The 16,163-nt window shown below is 44.9% G+C and overlaps 1 protein-coding gene across 4 annotated transcripts in view; it reads left to right on the plus strand.

The window, feature by feature from the left end:
* ABL1 (ABL proto-oncogene 1, non-receptor tyrosine kinase) overlaps positions 1-16,163 on the plus strand; it is a 120,624-nt gene that overhangs the window by 63,619 nt on the left and 40,842 nt on the right. The window contains exon 1 of one of the 4 annotated variants that reach the window (XM_077835871.1): positions 14,087-14,424. The exons of the other annotated variants lie outside the window; for them this stretch is intronic. Within the exon in view, the coding sequence (XP_077691997.1) occupies positions 14,340-14,424 (85 nt within the window). The 5' untranslated portion in view covers positions 14,087-14,339. Of the gene's footprint in view, positions 1-14,086; positions 14,425-16,163 lie in introns of those variants that run through there. 4 annotated transcript variants of the gene reach the window in all.

A 16,163-nucleotide genomic window follows, 5' to 3' on the forward strand; every position in this document is an offset into this window, starting at 1 on the left:
TTCTGTGAGGAGCTGGATGCTATCCTTGGTGGCAACCCCACCTCCACCACCAAGAGCCCTGTGGATACTTCGGAGGGAACGGAGGCGGCAGAAAGAGGACCTAACCTGGAAGACAAAGTTATTGATGAAGAGGTGGAGTTAAACGAGGATGTGCAGCTCCCGGCAGGGTTGCCCGGTGGGGCAGGCAGCCAGGAACTGTTCTCCGCTCCAGAGGTGTCTAGCCAGTCTCAGCAGTCGCTCTCCTGGGAGCAAGAAGCAGGAGATGAGATACTTGATAAGTGGCTGTGGCTTGTGCAGCTTGGAGATGGGTTCAGGATATAGAAATGTGGGAGGCTGTCTGTGTTTCTGTGAGGTGGACATTTCCCTGTGTAGCTAATGGGTACGGCAGAATGGTGTTGATGCACGCCGAGGTCCCACGGTTAGTCCTCCAGAGAGATGTCCAGGAAAGTTTCCCGGAGGTACTCGCTAATCCTTCGCTGAAGGTTCTGTGGCAGAGCAGCTTTGTTCCTTCCCCCATTGTAGGAAACTTTCTCACGCCATTCGGCAATCACTTGTGCAGGGACCAAAGTGGCACGTAGGCGAGCAGCATAGGGAGCAGGGCGGAAGCTACAAGCGTGGAGTAGATGTACCCTCATTTCCCTGCTTACCCTTAGCAGTGAGATGTCTGCTAGAATGACCCCGGCCTGTGGAAAAGCGTGGGAGAATTTTAGAATTTTTTCCATAGAATGCTCTGCACCTTGCAAAGAGAGTGTGCTCTTTTCCCCATGCGGAGGAGCCCTCCCCCCCCCCCCCGCCAACACTCACCATGCTTTGGCTGTTTACAGAGATGTGTGCCTGGCTAGGGTCAGTGAGAAAGTGATGGCAGTGTTTCAAAAGGTGTATTTCACTGAAACGTTTCAGTGCTGTGCGTGAATTTAACAATCCCGCTTCTGTGCATTGTCCCCTGTGCTTCACCAGATGTGGCCTTCAGGAACACCCCATGCACCCCTGCCGAGCGTCTCCGCCAGATAAGAAAGCGCCCAACACGCAGCAAAGAAGACATGTTCTGGGAGGTATTGCAGTGCTCAAATGAAGAAAAAAGGGAACATAAGGAGTGCTGGGGGCAGGACAGAATAGAGAATCAAGCGTTTGTTAAGGATGCAACTGAGAGGATGATTACAGTGATGGAGGAGCAAATGCAGATGCTGCAGTCCTTAATAGGGCTGCAGATGGAGCAGATCTGTGCTCGCCCTCCCGTGCAGCACGCTTGTCCATGACCCCCCCGTCTCCCCCCAAACTCCGCCCACGCATTCCTTTTCACTTTCCGGGCAGTCTCGGTTTCCCCTTCACTCCACCCCCACAAACAACTTTCAAAATGATAGCTGGACCTACACACAGTTGTGAAAGTCTGTCCATCCCTGGTTCCTCCTTTCCCCATCAGGCATCTGTGTGTGTGTGTGCGTGCGCTGTTTCTTGCTGAATAAAAGCAAAATTCTTTCATGATGAATCACCGGTTTTTTTTCTTTTTTACAAATTGAGGTTGCAGGCCCCACCACTGGCACAGGCATTGTTATCCCTGTCTTACAGGACTATAAGGCCCCAAATGACACCACCGTGTCTGAGGAAAGCTAGCGCCTCTGACAGAGAGACACACATTACTGGTGCTCATTGTCAAAGTGCTGCCTTAAAGCCTCCCTGATTCAAATTGCCCCCCCCCCCCCCCCCCCCCCCGTGGGTTCCTGTTACAGCCCTGGTATCTGGCTGCTGAAAATCAGCAGCCAAGCGGTCTGCCTTAGCACGACACCCATAGCAAACCTGCCGCCCTTATCTTCACAGATGTTACGCAACGTACAGCACACGGCTGTGACCATGGGAATATTATCCTCATTAAGGTTTAGCCTGCGATAAATGCATTGTCAGCTTGCCTTTAGTCTGCCAAAGGCACATTCAACTGTCATCTGGCACCTATTCAGCCTGTAGTTGCTGTCCAGGTGTCCCGTGTAAGGTTTCATGAGCTACAGCTGACGCCGGGTCTCCCAGGATCACTATGGGCATTTCAACATCCTCCACTATAACCTTCTGGTTTGGAAAGAAAGTCCCCGCTTGTAGTTTTCTGAACAGGCCGGTGTCCCTGAAGATGCATGCGTCATTTACTTCTCAGACCACCCTGCACTCATGTCAGTGAAGCGCCGTCGGTGATCCGTAAGTGCCTGCAACATCATGGAGAAGTACCCCTTCCTATTGATGTACTCTGTTGCAAGATGGTCTGGTGCCAAAACTGCAATGTCTGTGCCATCTATTGCCACCCCCACAGTTACCGAATCCCATTTCTGCAATGCCATCCACCGTTTCATTCACATTTCTCAGAGTCACGGTTCTTCATAGCAGGATGCGATTAATAGCCCTGCACACTTGCATTAACGCATCCCCAGTGGTCAACTTCCCCACTCCAAATTGATTGGTGACCGACCAGTAGCAGTCTGGAGTCGCCAGCTTCCACATAGCAATTGCCACATGCTTCTCTACCGAGAGGGCAGCTCTCATTCTGGGGTCCTTGTGCCGCAGGTCTGGGGCGAGCTCCACACACAGTTCCAGGAAGGTGGCTTTCTGCATCCAAAAGTGCTGTAGCCACTGCTCGTCATCCCACACCTGCATGACTATATGATCCCGCCATTCGGTGCTTGTTTCCCGAGCCCAAAAGTGACAGTCTGCCCTATGCAGCTGCTCTATGAATGCCAAAAGCAATCTCAAGTTGCTTCTATCCATGTCACGCAGAATGTTGGGCGCCTGCGAGTCGTCTTCAGTTAGGAGTTTGATGATTAACTGCACTGCCATCCGTGATGTCTTCATGACAGTTAACAGAGCATAGGAGAGCAGTGTGGGGTTCATCCCTTCCCACAAAGATGCCGGGGTGCACAGCAGAGAATGGGCCAGCGGCCATGTGGCTCTGTTCCCAGCCCCGTCCCTGTTCTCGCCTCTGGGCTGGGAACGGAGCTGCAGCCAAGGGCCAAGGCTGGGGGTAGGGGCAGGAGGGGAGTGGCAGCTGGGCCACGGGGGGGGGTCATGGCTGGGGATGGGGCCAGGCACGGGGGCAGGAGCCGGGGCCATGGCTGGGGGCAAGGCTGGAGCATAACTGGGGGCGAGGCTGGGTGGTGCTCCCTCCCCACCCTCCGTGGGGGCTGGCCTGGGCCAATTGTGGCACCCCTCCCCCCCGAACGTTCCTTTGCACCCTGATAGGCAGGCGTACCCCACAGTTTGGGGACCTCTGGGCTAAGGGAGGGAGGTTGGTACTTCAGCCCTGCGGGGTGCACCTGCTGCGGCTCTGTGCTTCAGCCCCATGGGGTGTGCCCGAGTCTCAAACTTCTGAAGATTACCATATGCAGCTTGGAGGGTCAGTAAGTTTGGCCATGCCATATGATCTGTGCTAGCTTTAACTTTAGTGATCACGGTGAGTCCAGTTTGAGATTTTTTCCATGTTTTCCTTGGCATATAAAAGTGAAGTTCTTGTTACTTAATTATGCGTAGTGCGCTGAAGTTTTATTCATTGCAAGCTGGTTTAAAATTTGGTCTGCATCAGTCAAAGAATTCTGTGCTGCACGAAATTGATCACATTGCAAGTCAGAGTTAACCCCACCAGAGCTCCTCAGTTGCTAGTCCCCAGTATCAGAGATCTTGGTATCTGCCAAAAAAAATTTGACAAATGGAGACCACCACAGCAGTTTGAGGATCCCGGCTGAGCTTTACAGTTAAATCAGTGTCTAAAAGAAGGCTGGACTAGCCCATGGAGGGGAGGAAGCATTCCATTTGCACTGGAATCAAAATTGTACTAGCTAAAATTTTATTTTAAAACATAGTGATTGCTCATAAGATCTAGCATGTTTTCCATGATCGGTGTGGACAGTGACGGGGGGGGAGGGGGGCGATAGGGATGGTGTTACACTATAAATTGCATTTTATAGGATCCATCTGCACTGTGAAACCTTCCATTTCAGAGCAGAACAGTCTAATATGGTAATTCTTTGACTGTGCTATAATGCAATTTGGTCTTGCTTGTGTGGATCACAGACCAGAAGCAGTGGCATATTAAGATGTGTATTATTAAAAAAGCCTTTCTAGTTTTGTTGCCCTATCCTTCTAAGGATCACAAAGTGCTCTCCAATCAATGAATTAACTCGCCCTAACACTTCCTGTGAAGAGATAAGCCCCATTTACGGATGGGGTAACTGAGGCACAGAGTTTAAAATGACCCCAATCAAGTTTGCACCAAAGTTGGGTACAGAATGTCTTTCTTCTCACTCAGTCCCTTTCTTTATTCTCTAGCTTATGCTGCATGTCTTTCAACTGACTTTTTCCATCCTTGTGCATTTAACACATGCCTTCAAAAAACAAACAAGCAACAGCTTCTACTTTACTCTGGGGACTCAAAAGCTGCTGCCTTTTTTTAATCTCAGATGAGAATTTTAAAACAAAGTTCAGCAGCACTTTAAAATTGGTGAAAAGCACTGTCTGCTTTTAATGTGATCATAGCAAAATTTACACCATCTCCTCTTTACTGTGAGATCATCCCAGAATTCACTTTCTGCTTATGGAGTCTGATCCTCCCATTGCAGCCATCATGCACATTAGTGGTGTTTAACTTGCATGGTCTTCTGGAAGAATTGGTGCCTCGACCTCTGGAGGTAATTTTAAAAAGTAAGAAATAAAATAATAATTGTATATTACAAAAGCTTGTATGTAATAGAACAACTGACTTTAAGGTTGAATCAGTCTTTATAATCCTGAAATCAGCACACTTCTGTTGACCAGGTTTTGTGTGTGTGGGGCGGGGAGGGGGGGGTTTAAAAGGGGTTAATTGGTTTAACAATTAGAAGATCATTGTGCGTGTAATGGCACTATTGTGAGTTTTGTTTACCCAACACCCATTATTTTTACAGCACACTATAAATAGAGACACAGGCTTGTCTACACTGGCAATTAGCAGCGCTGCAACTTTCTTGCTCAGGGGTGTGAAAAAACACTCCCCTGAGCGCAGCAAGTTGCAGCGTTGTAAAGCGCCAGTATAAACAGTGCCCCAGCACTGGGAGCTATGCCCCTTGTTGAGATAGGTTTTTTTTTTTAGAGGCTGGGAGAGCTCTCTCCTGGCACTGCGCCATGGCCACGGCAGCACTTTAGCGTTGCCAGTGTAGACTAGCCCTAAGGTCCTTGCCCCCTAGTGCTTAGTCTAGTTTGTCCTGATCCAAGTGAGAGTAACACACAGTAGGGAGAATGAGGAGGGAATGAATGAAGTTGACAGTGATGGGATCACAAAGGGATTGTCTATGTGGGAATTATGGCCAACTTAACTAATGGAGTGTATTGAACGTGCGTGAGTTAAAGCACATTAAACCCTTGAGTGGGCACTCTCATTCAGAAATAAAGTTGCCTTAGGACAAATCAACACTACAGACCTATATCAGTATAACTATGTTGCTCAGGTGAAAAATCCACACCCTTGAGCGACATAGTTAGGTCCCTACCAAATTCACAGTCCAGTTTGGTCAATTTCACGGTGATAGGATTTTAATAATTGTAAATTTCATGATTTCAGCTTTTTAAATCTGAAATTTCACAGTGTTGTAATTGTAGGGGTCTTGACCCAACAAGGAGTTTGGGGTGGGGGGTGGGGGGGTCACGGTACCGCCATCCTTATGTCTGTGCTGCTGCTGGCGGCGGCGCTGCCTTCAGAGTTGGGCAGCTGGAGAGTAGTGGCTGCTGGCCCGGAGCCCAACTCTGAAGGCAGAGCTGTCATCAGCAGCAGTGCAGAAGGAAGGATGGCATGATATGCTATTGCTACCCTTACTTCTGTGCTGCTGCCTGCAGAGCTGGGCCCTCTGTCATCAGCCACCGCTCTCCGGCTGCCCAGCTCTGAAGGCGGCAGCGCAGAAGTAAGGGTGGTGTGGTATAGTATTGCCACCCTTACTTCTGCGCGACTGCTGGCCAGATGCTGCCTTCAGAGCTAGGTGCCCGGTTAACACCTGCCACTCTCCAGCCGCCCAGCTCTGAAGGCAGTGCAATAGTAAGGGTTGCAGTACTCCCCCCCCACCCCCCCCTCAACCTTTTGATCCCCTGCAACTCTCCTTTGGGTCACGACCCTCAATTTGAGAAATGCTGGTCTCCCCTGTGAAATCTGTATAGAATAGAGTAAAAGCACACCAAAGACCAGATTTTGTGGGGGCGAAAGAATCAGATTTTGCAGTTCGTGATGTGTTTTTCATGGCTGTGAATTTGGTAGGGCCCTAGACATAGTTATACGGACCTAACCCCCCTGTAGACAGTGCTATGTTGACGGGAGAGCTTCACCTGTTGACATAGCTACAACCTCTCGAGGCTGTGTATTAGCTACACCGACGGGAGAAACTCTCATGTCGGCGTAGTATTGTCATCAGTAAAGCGCAGCTTTTGGATACTCAGGCCTTACCTGTACAGCAGCGTTACATTGGCGTAATAGTAGTCAGCTCACCTCAAAGTGCCTTGCGTCTGCGCACAACCTGGTTTTAAACCAAAATATGTCGTGGCTGTCTTGGAACGGGATAAGTCCACTTCATGATGAGTGTGTTCATTCCTAACTATATCACTTCTGAAAAGAAAAGGAGTACTTGTGGCACCTTTGAGACTAACAAATTTATCTGAGCATAAGCTTTCGTGAGGTACAGCTCACTTCATCCGATGCATTCAGTGGAAAATACAGTGGGGAGGTTTATATACATAGAGAACATGAAACAATAGGTGTTACCATACACACAGTAATGAGAGTGATCAGGTAAGGTGAGCTATTACCAGCAGGAGAGCGGGGGAGGGGAGGGGAACCTTTTGTAGTGATAATCAAGGTGGGCCATTTCCAGCAGTTGACAAGAATGTGTGAGGAACAGCGAGGGGTGGGAAATAAACAAGGGGAAATAGTTTTACTTTGTGTAATGACCCATCCATTCCCAGTCTCTATTCAAGCCTAAGTTAATTGTATCCAGTTTGCAAATTAATTCCAATTCAGCAGTTTCTCGTTGGAGTCTGTTTCTGAAGTTTTTTTGTTGAAGAATTGCCACTTTTAGGTCTGTAATCGAGTGACCAAAGAGATTGAAGCGTTCTCCAACTGTTTTTTGAATGTTATAATTCTTGACGTCGGATTAGCGTCCCTTTATTCTTTTACGTAGAGACTGTCCAGTTTGACCAATGTACATGGCAGAGGGGCATTGCTGGCACATGATGGCATGTATCACATTGGTAGATGTGCAGGTTGAACGAGCCTCTGATAGTGTGGCTGATGTGATTAGGCCCTATGATGGTGTCCCCTGAATAGATATGTGGACACAGCTGGCAACGGGCTTTGTTGCAAGGATAGGTTCCTGGGTTAGTGGTTCTGTTGTGTGGTTTTGTGGTTGCTGGTGAGTATTTGCTTCAGGTTGGGGGGCTGTCTGTAAGCAAGGACTGGCCTGTCTCCAAAGATCTGTGAGAGTGATGAGTTGTCCTTCAGGATAGGTTGTAGATCCTTGATGATGCTATCAAGGTTCCTTCCCCACTCTGAACTCTAGGGTACAGATGTGAGGACCTGCATGAAAACCCCCTAAGCTTATATTAACCAGCTTAGGTTAAATCTTCCCCAAGGTACAAACTATTTTACCTTTTGTCCTTGTACTTTATCGCTGCCACCACCAAGCGTCTAACAGATATATAACCGGGAAAGAGCCCGCTTGGAAACGTCTTTTCCCCCCAAAATCCTCCCCAAATCCTACACCCCCTTTCCTGGGGAAGGCTTGATAAAAATCCTCACGAATTTGCATAGGCGAACACAGACCCAAACCCTTGGATCTCAAGAACAATGAAAAAAGCAATCAGGTTCTTAAAAGAAGAATTTTAATAGAAGAAAAAGTAAAAAGAATCACCTCTGTAAAATCAGGATGGAAAATACCTTACAGGGTAATCAGATTCAAAACATAGAGAATCCTTCGAGGCAAAACCTTAAGTTACAAAAAGACACAAAAACAGGAATATCCATTCCATTCAGCACAGCTTATTTTCTCAGCCATTTAAACAAACAGAATCTAACGCATATCTAGCTAGGTTACTTACTAAGTTTTGAGATTCCATTCCTTTCTGTTCCTGGCAAATGCATCTCTCTCTCTCTCTCTCACACTCACTCACACTCACACACACACACACACACACACGCAGCCTTTGTTTCTCCCCCCCCCTCCAGCTTTGAAAGTACCTTGTCTCCTCATTGGTCATTTTGGTCAGGTGCCAGCGAGGTTATCCTATCTTCTTAAGCCTGTGAAAGGACTTTTCCTCTGGCCAGGAGGGATTTTAAAGGTGTTTACCCTTCCCTTTATATTTATGACAGATGTGTTGGAGAGGTTTTAGTTGGGGGCTGAAGGTGATGGCTAGTAGCATTCTGTTATTTTCTTTGTTGGGCCTGTCCTGTAGTAGGTGACTTCTGGGTACTCTTATGGCTCTGTCAATCTGTTTCTTCACTTCAGCAGGTGGGTATTGTAGTTGGAAGAATGCTTGATAGAGATCTTGTAGGTGTTTGTCTCTGTCTGAGGGGTTGGAGCAAATGCGGTTGTATCGCAGAGCTTGGCTGTAGACAATGGATTGTGTGGTGTGGTCTGGATGAAAGCTGGAGGCATGTCGGTAGGAATAGCGGTCAGTAGGTTTCCGATATAGGGTGGTGTTTATGTGACCATCGCTTATTAGCACTGTAGTGTCCAGGAAGTGGATCTCTTGTGTGGACTGGTCCAGGCTGAGGTTGATGGTGGTATGGAAATTGTTGAAATCATGGTGGAATTCCTCAAGGGCTTCTTTTCCATGGGACCAGATGATGAAGATGTCATCAATGTAGCACAAGTAGAATAGGGGCATTAGGGGACAAGAGCTGAGGAAGTGTTCTAAGTCAGCCATAAAAACGTTGGCATACTGTGTGGCCATGCGGGTACCCATAGCAGTGCCGCTAGACAAGCCATTTACAACACATACTTTGCTTCTCTACAAAAGAAAAAGGACACTAAACTATCTAAATTAGGCCCTACCAAAAAGAGCAGTGTGGTGTGTTCCCCTTGCTGGCTTTGCAGCAACAGTTGACCAGCATTGTGCTGACAACATGAATGGTTCTGGCACCTGTACAAGAACAACTGTATTAATACTTGCTGGAGGATTCTCTGCTCCTTGAAGTCTTTAAACCACGATTTGAGGACTTCAATAGCTCAGACATAGGTGAGAGGTTTTTCGCAGGAGAGGGTGGGTGAGATTCTGTGGCCTGCATTGTGCAGGAGGTTGGACTAGATGATCATAATGGTCCCTTCTGACCTTAATATCTATGAATCTATGAATCTATATTCCACAAGGGGCCACAACAGTGGTTCCCTTAACCCACCGAGCAATATTGTTGTTCTATCCAACTATACTCTTAGCCCAGCAGAAGAATCTGTCCTATCTTGGGGACTTTCCTTCTGCCCCTCCACCCCCACGAACATGATACAGTTCTGTGGTGACCTAGAATCCTATTTTTGACGTCTCCGACTCAAGGAATATTTCCAACACACCTCTGAACGACATACTAACCCACAGAGACCTTCCTACTAAGACTACAAAAAAGAAGGATTCTGGGTGGACTCCTCCTGAAGGTCGAAACAACAGGCTGGACTTCTACATAGAGTGCTTCCGCCGACGTGCACGGGCTGAAATTGTGGAAAAGCAGCATCACTTGCCCCATAACCTTAGCCGTGCAGAACACAATGCCATCCACAGCCTCAGAAACAATTCTGACATCATAATCAAAAAGGCTGACAAAGGAGGTGCTGTCGTCATCATGAATAGGTCGGAATATGAACAGGAGGCTGCTAGGCAGCTCTCCAACACCACTTTCTACAAGCCATTACCCTCTGATCCCGTTGAGGGTTACCAAAAGAAACTGCACCATTTGCTCAAGAAACTCCCTGAAAAAGCACAAGAACAAATCCACACAGATACACCCCTGGAACCCTGACCTTTGGTCACTCGATTACAGACCTAAAAGTTGCATTTCTTCAACAAGAATACTTCAAAAACAGACTCCAATGAGAGATTGCTGAATTGGAATTAATTTGCAAACTGGATACAATTAAGTTAGGCTTGAATAGAGACTGGGAGTGGATGGGTCATTACACAAAGTAAAACTATTTCCCATTGTTTATTCTCCCTCCCCCCCCCGCCGCCACTGTTCCTCAGTGCTGCTGGAAATGGCCCACCTTGATTATCACTACAAAAGGTCCCCCCCCCCCCCGGCTCTCCTGCTGGTAATAGCTCACCTTAAGTGATCACAGTGTGTATGGTAACACCCATTGTTTCATGTTCTCTATGTATATAAATCTCCTCACTGTATTTTCCACTGAATGCATCGGATGAAGTGAGCCGTAGCTCACGAAAGCTTATGCTCAAATAAATTTGTTAATCTCTAAGGTGCCACAAGTACTCCTTTTCTTTTGCGAATACAGACTAATACGGCTGCTACTCTGAAATATATCACTTCTGGCAGTCCTTCAGTTACTATTCCACACTGCATTGCTTCACACCTGGATTGATCTGTCTGTGTACCTCTGTGCCCAGCCATTCCTTTGGGATCATCTTGACCTGATGTCATCTCTTCATTGAAATGGTGGCAGACAGCCATGACTAATCCTTTCTGATACCAGGTAGTAATGAATTCACATGGCCATTACAGCTACCATGCCCCCCTGTGCCTTTTGCGTAGACTTATTCAGAAGTCCTGGATTTAATTGCCCTCTTTGGAGAGCAGCATATTTAATCCAGTCTGGAGAAGAGTCACTAGAATGCGAATATCTACAAGACACTGTCAGAGCAAATATAGACAAGGGGGCACTCCTGGTGCTGGTCCCATTGCCAATTTAACTATATTTGTATGGAAGCACTTTAGGTCACTTTGTTTTGCCAGTGTACTTTCCTTGTTAACCAAATGCACTTGCATCAACTTGTTTGTATTAATTACTGTCATGATCACAGCTTTCTGCAGTGGGTCCTCCATGCTACCTGGTAGAAGTTCAAAAATGGCAATGGCGAAATTAATGAAAGCCCGTATATGAATCATGGGAATTTTAGTTTGACTCCGCCCCCATCAGTCCCAGAATTCCTCTAGTTTCCAGTAGCCATCCCTCAATGCCCTGTGAGAAAAGTCACAGAGCTGAGCTGCGGAGCATTGCACCACGGGATATCTGCCCAGAATGCTGAGCAGTTAATTAGAACAAGGGCAGAGATGTGTGGATGCAATGATTAACAAGGAAAGTACCTTAAACCAACATAGCAAAGAGGTTTAGATGCACTTCAGTTTAATATAGTTAAATCACTGCATGTAGAGCAAGCAAACTAGATAGATGTAATATCATTGTGTCAATATGGTCTCAATCTTTGTATGTTAAATGCATAGTAAAAATGAAAAGCCAGGAAAAGCAACTACATTAGTTAACATCAGAATATCCATGCACATACTCCATTCAACAACTAAAAGGACTGTACTAGATGGAAGTGTCTGTAATCTTGACAGGGAAACTTAAGAAACTACTCAGAAATCTTGCATACACCCACACATTTTAAATGTTCAGTTTTTAGTAATAGGGAATTGAATGTGCTCTCTTCAGAAGTGTATTTAGGTGTTGATATAGCTATTGCCTGTATCTAAGGAAGGGAATAAAGAGAATTTGAAACCTGGCTTAAAAGCATCAAGCACAAACCACTTCAAATAATAAATGTAATCCTTATTAATTCGATTGGCATTGCTTGTATTACCTTATTCATAATGAGGCTGTTGAGTGTTAATGGGGGCAGTCGTGGTAATTCCATTGGAATTCTGCATTCCTGCAGCTGCAGTGAAAAGGATTCATGACATGGAAAAGTAGAATAGGTCAGTATAACTAAACATTACAACATGAGATTCAGATCCGCTATTGTGTTGCTACTCCATCGCAGTTCATCAGCACATGATGACTGGGTCACTTGTGTGTCTTGCATAACCCTCCTCACAATATTGTGATTTAATCCTCCTTTTCACAATTCAATGGCTTAAATCTTTCAAAAGTGTAAACTCTGTGCATACAGTATCTATTTGGAAAATAAATGGTCTCTGAGTGAGTAGATAGCCCTCAGTTGCTCTTGGATCTTGGCTAAATTCATCCACCTCCAGAGCACAGTTCAAGCAGAGCCCTGAGTGAACTGCAATACTCTTTTTTCCTTTTTAAGGGAGGTAGCACTGTGCTGTGGGCTGGGCACCATACTTAATGTGAAGAGATCAGAGTTTTGTCCTTGTCTCTACCGCTGACTGTGAACTTGAGGAATTCACTTAAACTGAGTCACAGAGATAGGAATAATAGTGCTCACCAATCTTTATTTATTTTATTTTTTTTACAATGTTTTGAGATGTGTGGATAAAACCAGAAATGGGTGCAAAGTGATTTATGCTATAGAAAGAATGCAGCTGGTGGTATGATCAGAAACAGTGTTTCTTACCGTTTTAAAAAATGGCATGGGTTGACGGACTGGTGATTTCTTTCCAAGTTGTGCTGTTAGGAGAATGCACCTCCACAGACCAGAACTCTGAAGCAAAACAATGCTCTAAAATAATGTATATGGAGAATCTGGACTGTGTGTTTGCTGTGTTAGATACGTGCTTTTCAGATCCTGGAGACATGCAGAGTTTCCCTTGAAATATTAAATATTTGAAAATGTTAGCGGGAAGGGAGAAGTGCAATAGTTAGTTTATTTTGGCGCAACTGTTTATTAAAACAAATATGGAGAGAAACTTTCAGGGCAGGGAACACATGGAGGGAAAATATGAAGTCATGCTGGGGTCAGTCCTCTTTGTGGATCCCAAGAGCTCTAGTCATGTTTGCAGCAGCAGTGTTCCACACATTGTGATGGTGTGTACCCATCTGATCTGCTGAAGTTCATTTTTTTCTAAAGAATTAGAAGAATACAGTATTACATATATTCCATTTTATGTCTACTGTGTAGAGCAGTGGTTTTCAACCTGTGGTCCGCAAACCCATGGAGCTCCACAGACTGTATCTAAGGGGTCCATGAAAGGTGGTTGCTACCATAGAACAGTTGTTTTCAGCCTGTGGTCTGTAGATCCTTGGGGGTCTGCAGCTAAAGTCTAAGATTTCCAAAGGGGTCCGCACTTCCATTCAAAATTTTTTAGTGGTCAACAAATGAAAAAGGTTGAAAACCACTGGTGTAGAACAATGTAAAAGCGTGTATGTATTTAAACAAGGGGATGTAGATCAATGTAGACAACAGAGGAGCTGAGCCACGCATTGGTTGGACATACCACAAATACAAAATTGGGAAGAGCCGCAAGCAGGACAAACCTGCAAAGCAAAACAGTGTTAAGGGTGGGAGAGGCCATTGGGGTTCTCAGAAGTATTGCCCCTCTATGTAACAAATATTCAAAAAGTATAATTACTTCAGGTCTAGGTATGTGAGTCTATACAACAGTAAATATCACAGTGGTGTCAGAATTGTACGTGCTGGGGAATAATGCCTATTCCTCTCCTGCGTTGTACTTAGTGTGGTGAATGGGAATGGCTGCCAGTGTTGCTTTTCTGCACAGGAGTAAAGTTCAAAGTATTAGTATAAAGTGCCATTGTTCTTCGGCGCTAGGACATTGTCTATCCTTTGCCAGTCTGTGCATTCTTACTACTGTAAATTCCCATATACATCTATGGTGTTGTATAAATAATAATAATTAGCCCTTACTTTATTTTGAGTTTCTTTGACTCTAAGGAAATGCCTCCAATGACGCTGTCGTTGCTCCCAGGGCAAGGAAGACTTGCTGATTTTGTTCTCTGGAAATGACTGAAGAAATATGTTAGTAGAATCCTGCTGTTGACATGAATCGTAGGCAAGTTGGAACAATGAGGGGTTAAGTATGCTGTGGGCGTAACTAGCCTATCTGATGTCATGAAGTCAGACAGCCAAAGCCTGAAGGGGGCCCTTTGTTGGCAGTTTAACGTAAGCAGCTCTGCCTGCACGAAGTGCCTAACGGAGTGAGAGTATGAGGGAAGGAATGGCAGAGTTTTGGAGCTGCCGCAAGAAGTAATTGCTTCCAACTTAGTAGGATTTTTTTTCTCGCCTGACAAAAGAGTTAACGAGGGGAGCAAAACTTGAGTTAAGTTTCTGGGACTGGTACTATGGGCCCTGTGGATTATCTGTCTCTCTGGCTTATTCTTTTCTTGGTTTTAAGAGTGCTGGATTTTTAGATCTCTTAACTGGCAACTCTTTTTTGTGTATGTGAAACCTAAGGGGGAGGGGAGAGAACACACAAGCCGAAGCCAAACTAACAAATGAAAATGTTGGAGATTTGCTTGAAATTGGTGGGTTGCAAATCGAAAAAAGGACTTTCTTCTTCCTCCAGCTGCTATTTGGAAGGTAAGTTCAAAACTGTGGCTGTTTGAAGTGGATTCTGGGGGGAAGTCTTGGCTTCTTGAGGCCTAACAGCTGGATTCCTAAAGTCTGGAATCCCTTTGCTTAGGCCTCTGGTATATTGTGTGGCTCTGCGTTGTGAGAGGAGCAGCCAGATTGTGTGATCGTGGACCTTAGCAGAGAAGTCCTTCCTCCACTTTTGAGTTGGGGCTATAACGGAGACACTTCTTATTTTCAAAGTTAACCTAAGCTCATTAGTTTGTTCTCACTTATGGGGATGAGGAGAATTTTCATGGTATATGTGACTCCATGTGTTTTCAAAACCAGGTGATTTTCATTAACTACAGTATACAAAGGGAACATAGCTCTACCATTTATGGTTGTAAAATTTCAAGGGATCTTACTGCTGATAAAATAAACAAAGCCATATCTGCAGGCCTTGAATTTAGTTTTGCCTGCAGAAGGGTCTCCCTTTTTTGGGGGGAAAGGGGGCGGGGAGAGAAGCCACTCTTGAAGTTAGGAATGAAATGTAAAGGAGCCTAGATGCTTGAAAAGCATCTTATATTTAATTTAGATCAACAGAGCTGGTTGAATACTGCAAAATATTTTCTGCCAATATTCAGTTATATTGTTTTAATTCATTTTGATCTGATCCATATGCCTTTTGTGTTTGCTTTCCTCAAGAGTTCATGCAACTGAGTTTCACTTCAATGAATGCTCATGGAAAGCGAATTTCCAAGTCACGTGTATAAGTATTTGTGGAAACTGAATTTTAAATTTGTATGCATGATTAGATAGAGAAGGATTGGACTTGTGGTTAGGGCGCCGGACTGGGAATTGAGAGATCTGGCTTCCTGGCTCTGCCACAGATTTCCAGCGTGACCTTAAGCAAATTACTTAATCCCATCTGTAAAATAGGGATAACATTGCTTTTCTCCAATCCTTGTCTGTCTTATTTATTTCTGTTATAAACTCTTCAGGATAGGGATTGTCTGTCCATATGTATTTGTACAGAAACTAGTGCAGTGGTTCCCTGATCTTCTTTGAGGCCTCTTAAGTGCTACTGAAGTTCAAATAATATTCATTCCAGAAGTATGTTGTTCACTCATCAAATCAGGGAATGGAAACCAAACCATGTGACTTAACTTGACCAATCACAGGTAACTGTTGCTCGAGAGTCAAATATTCACCAGAGAAATGTTCCCAATTAATTTATAAATGAAAAAAATCACAAAAGACATGAATAATTTCTAATAAATCAAATTGAAGAAATTGTGATTTGCTTGTAGATATCTAAATAGTAGAGTCTAAATTTGTAAAATATGTTTGCTGTTACTTGTTCAGGTCTAATATCAACAAGAACAAGTGGTAGAAGCATTCTTCTCTTTTCTCCCCCACCACTTCTATTCTTACTTTCCCCCGCTTCTTTCTTTTTCCATCCCTTGTAAGATTTTTTTTCTGTGTTAATTAAAAACGATCACGTTGGGAGATCCAGTAGTGGCCAGGCTTGGATATAAAACAGTTTTATTTTGTCTGAGTAGACCGGGCCGAACCAGTCTACAGAACTACTAATTCTGTACAATCCAGGTCTGTGCCACTCTTCTTTAATACTGTTTTCATTCGTAGATTCCAAGGCCAGAAGGGACCATTGTGATCATGTAGTCTGATCTCCTATATAACACTGTCCTTAGAACTTCTCCAAAACAATTCTGAGAACATGTTATTTTAGAAAAACATCCAGTATT

The sequence above is a fragment of the Eretmochelys imbricata genome, chromosome 16 (genome assembly GCF_965152235.1).
Source record: "Eretmochelys imbricata isolate rEreImb1 chromosome 16, rEreImb1.hap1, whole genome shotgun sequence".
Classification (NCBI taxonomy): Eukaryota; Metazoa; Chordata; order Testudines; family Cheloniidae; genus Eretmochelys; species Eretmochelys imbricata.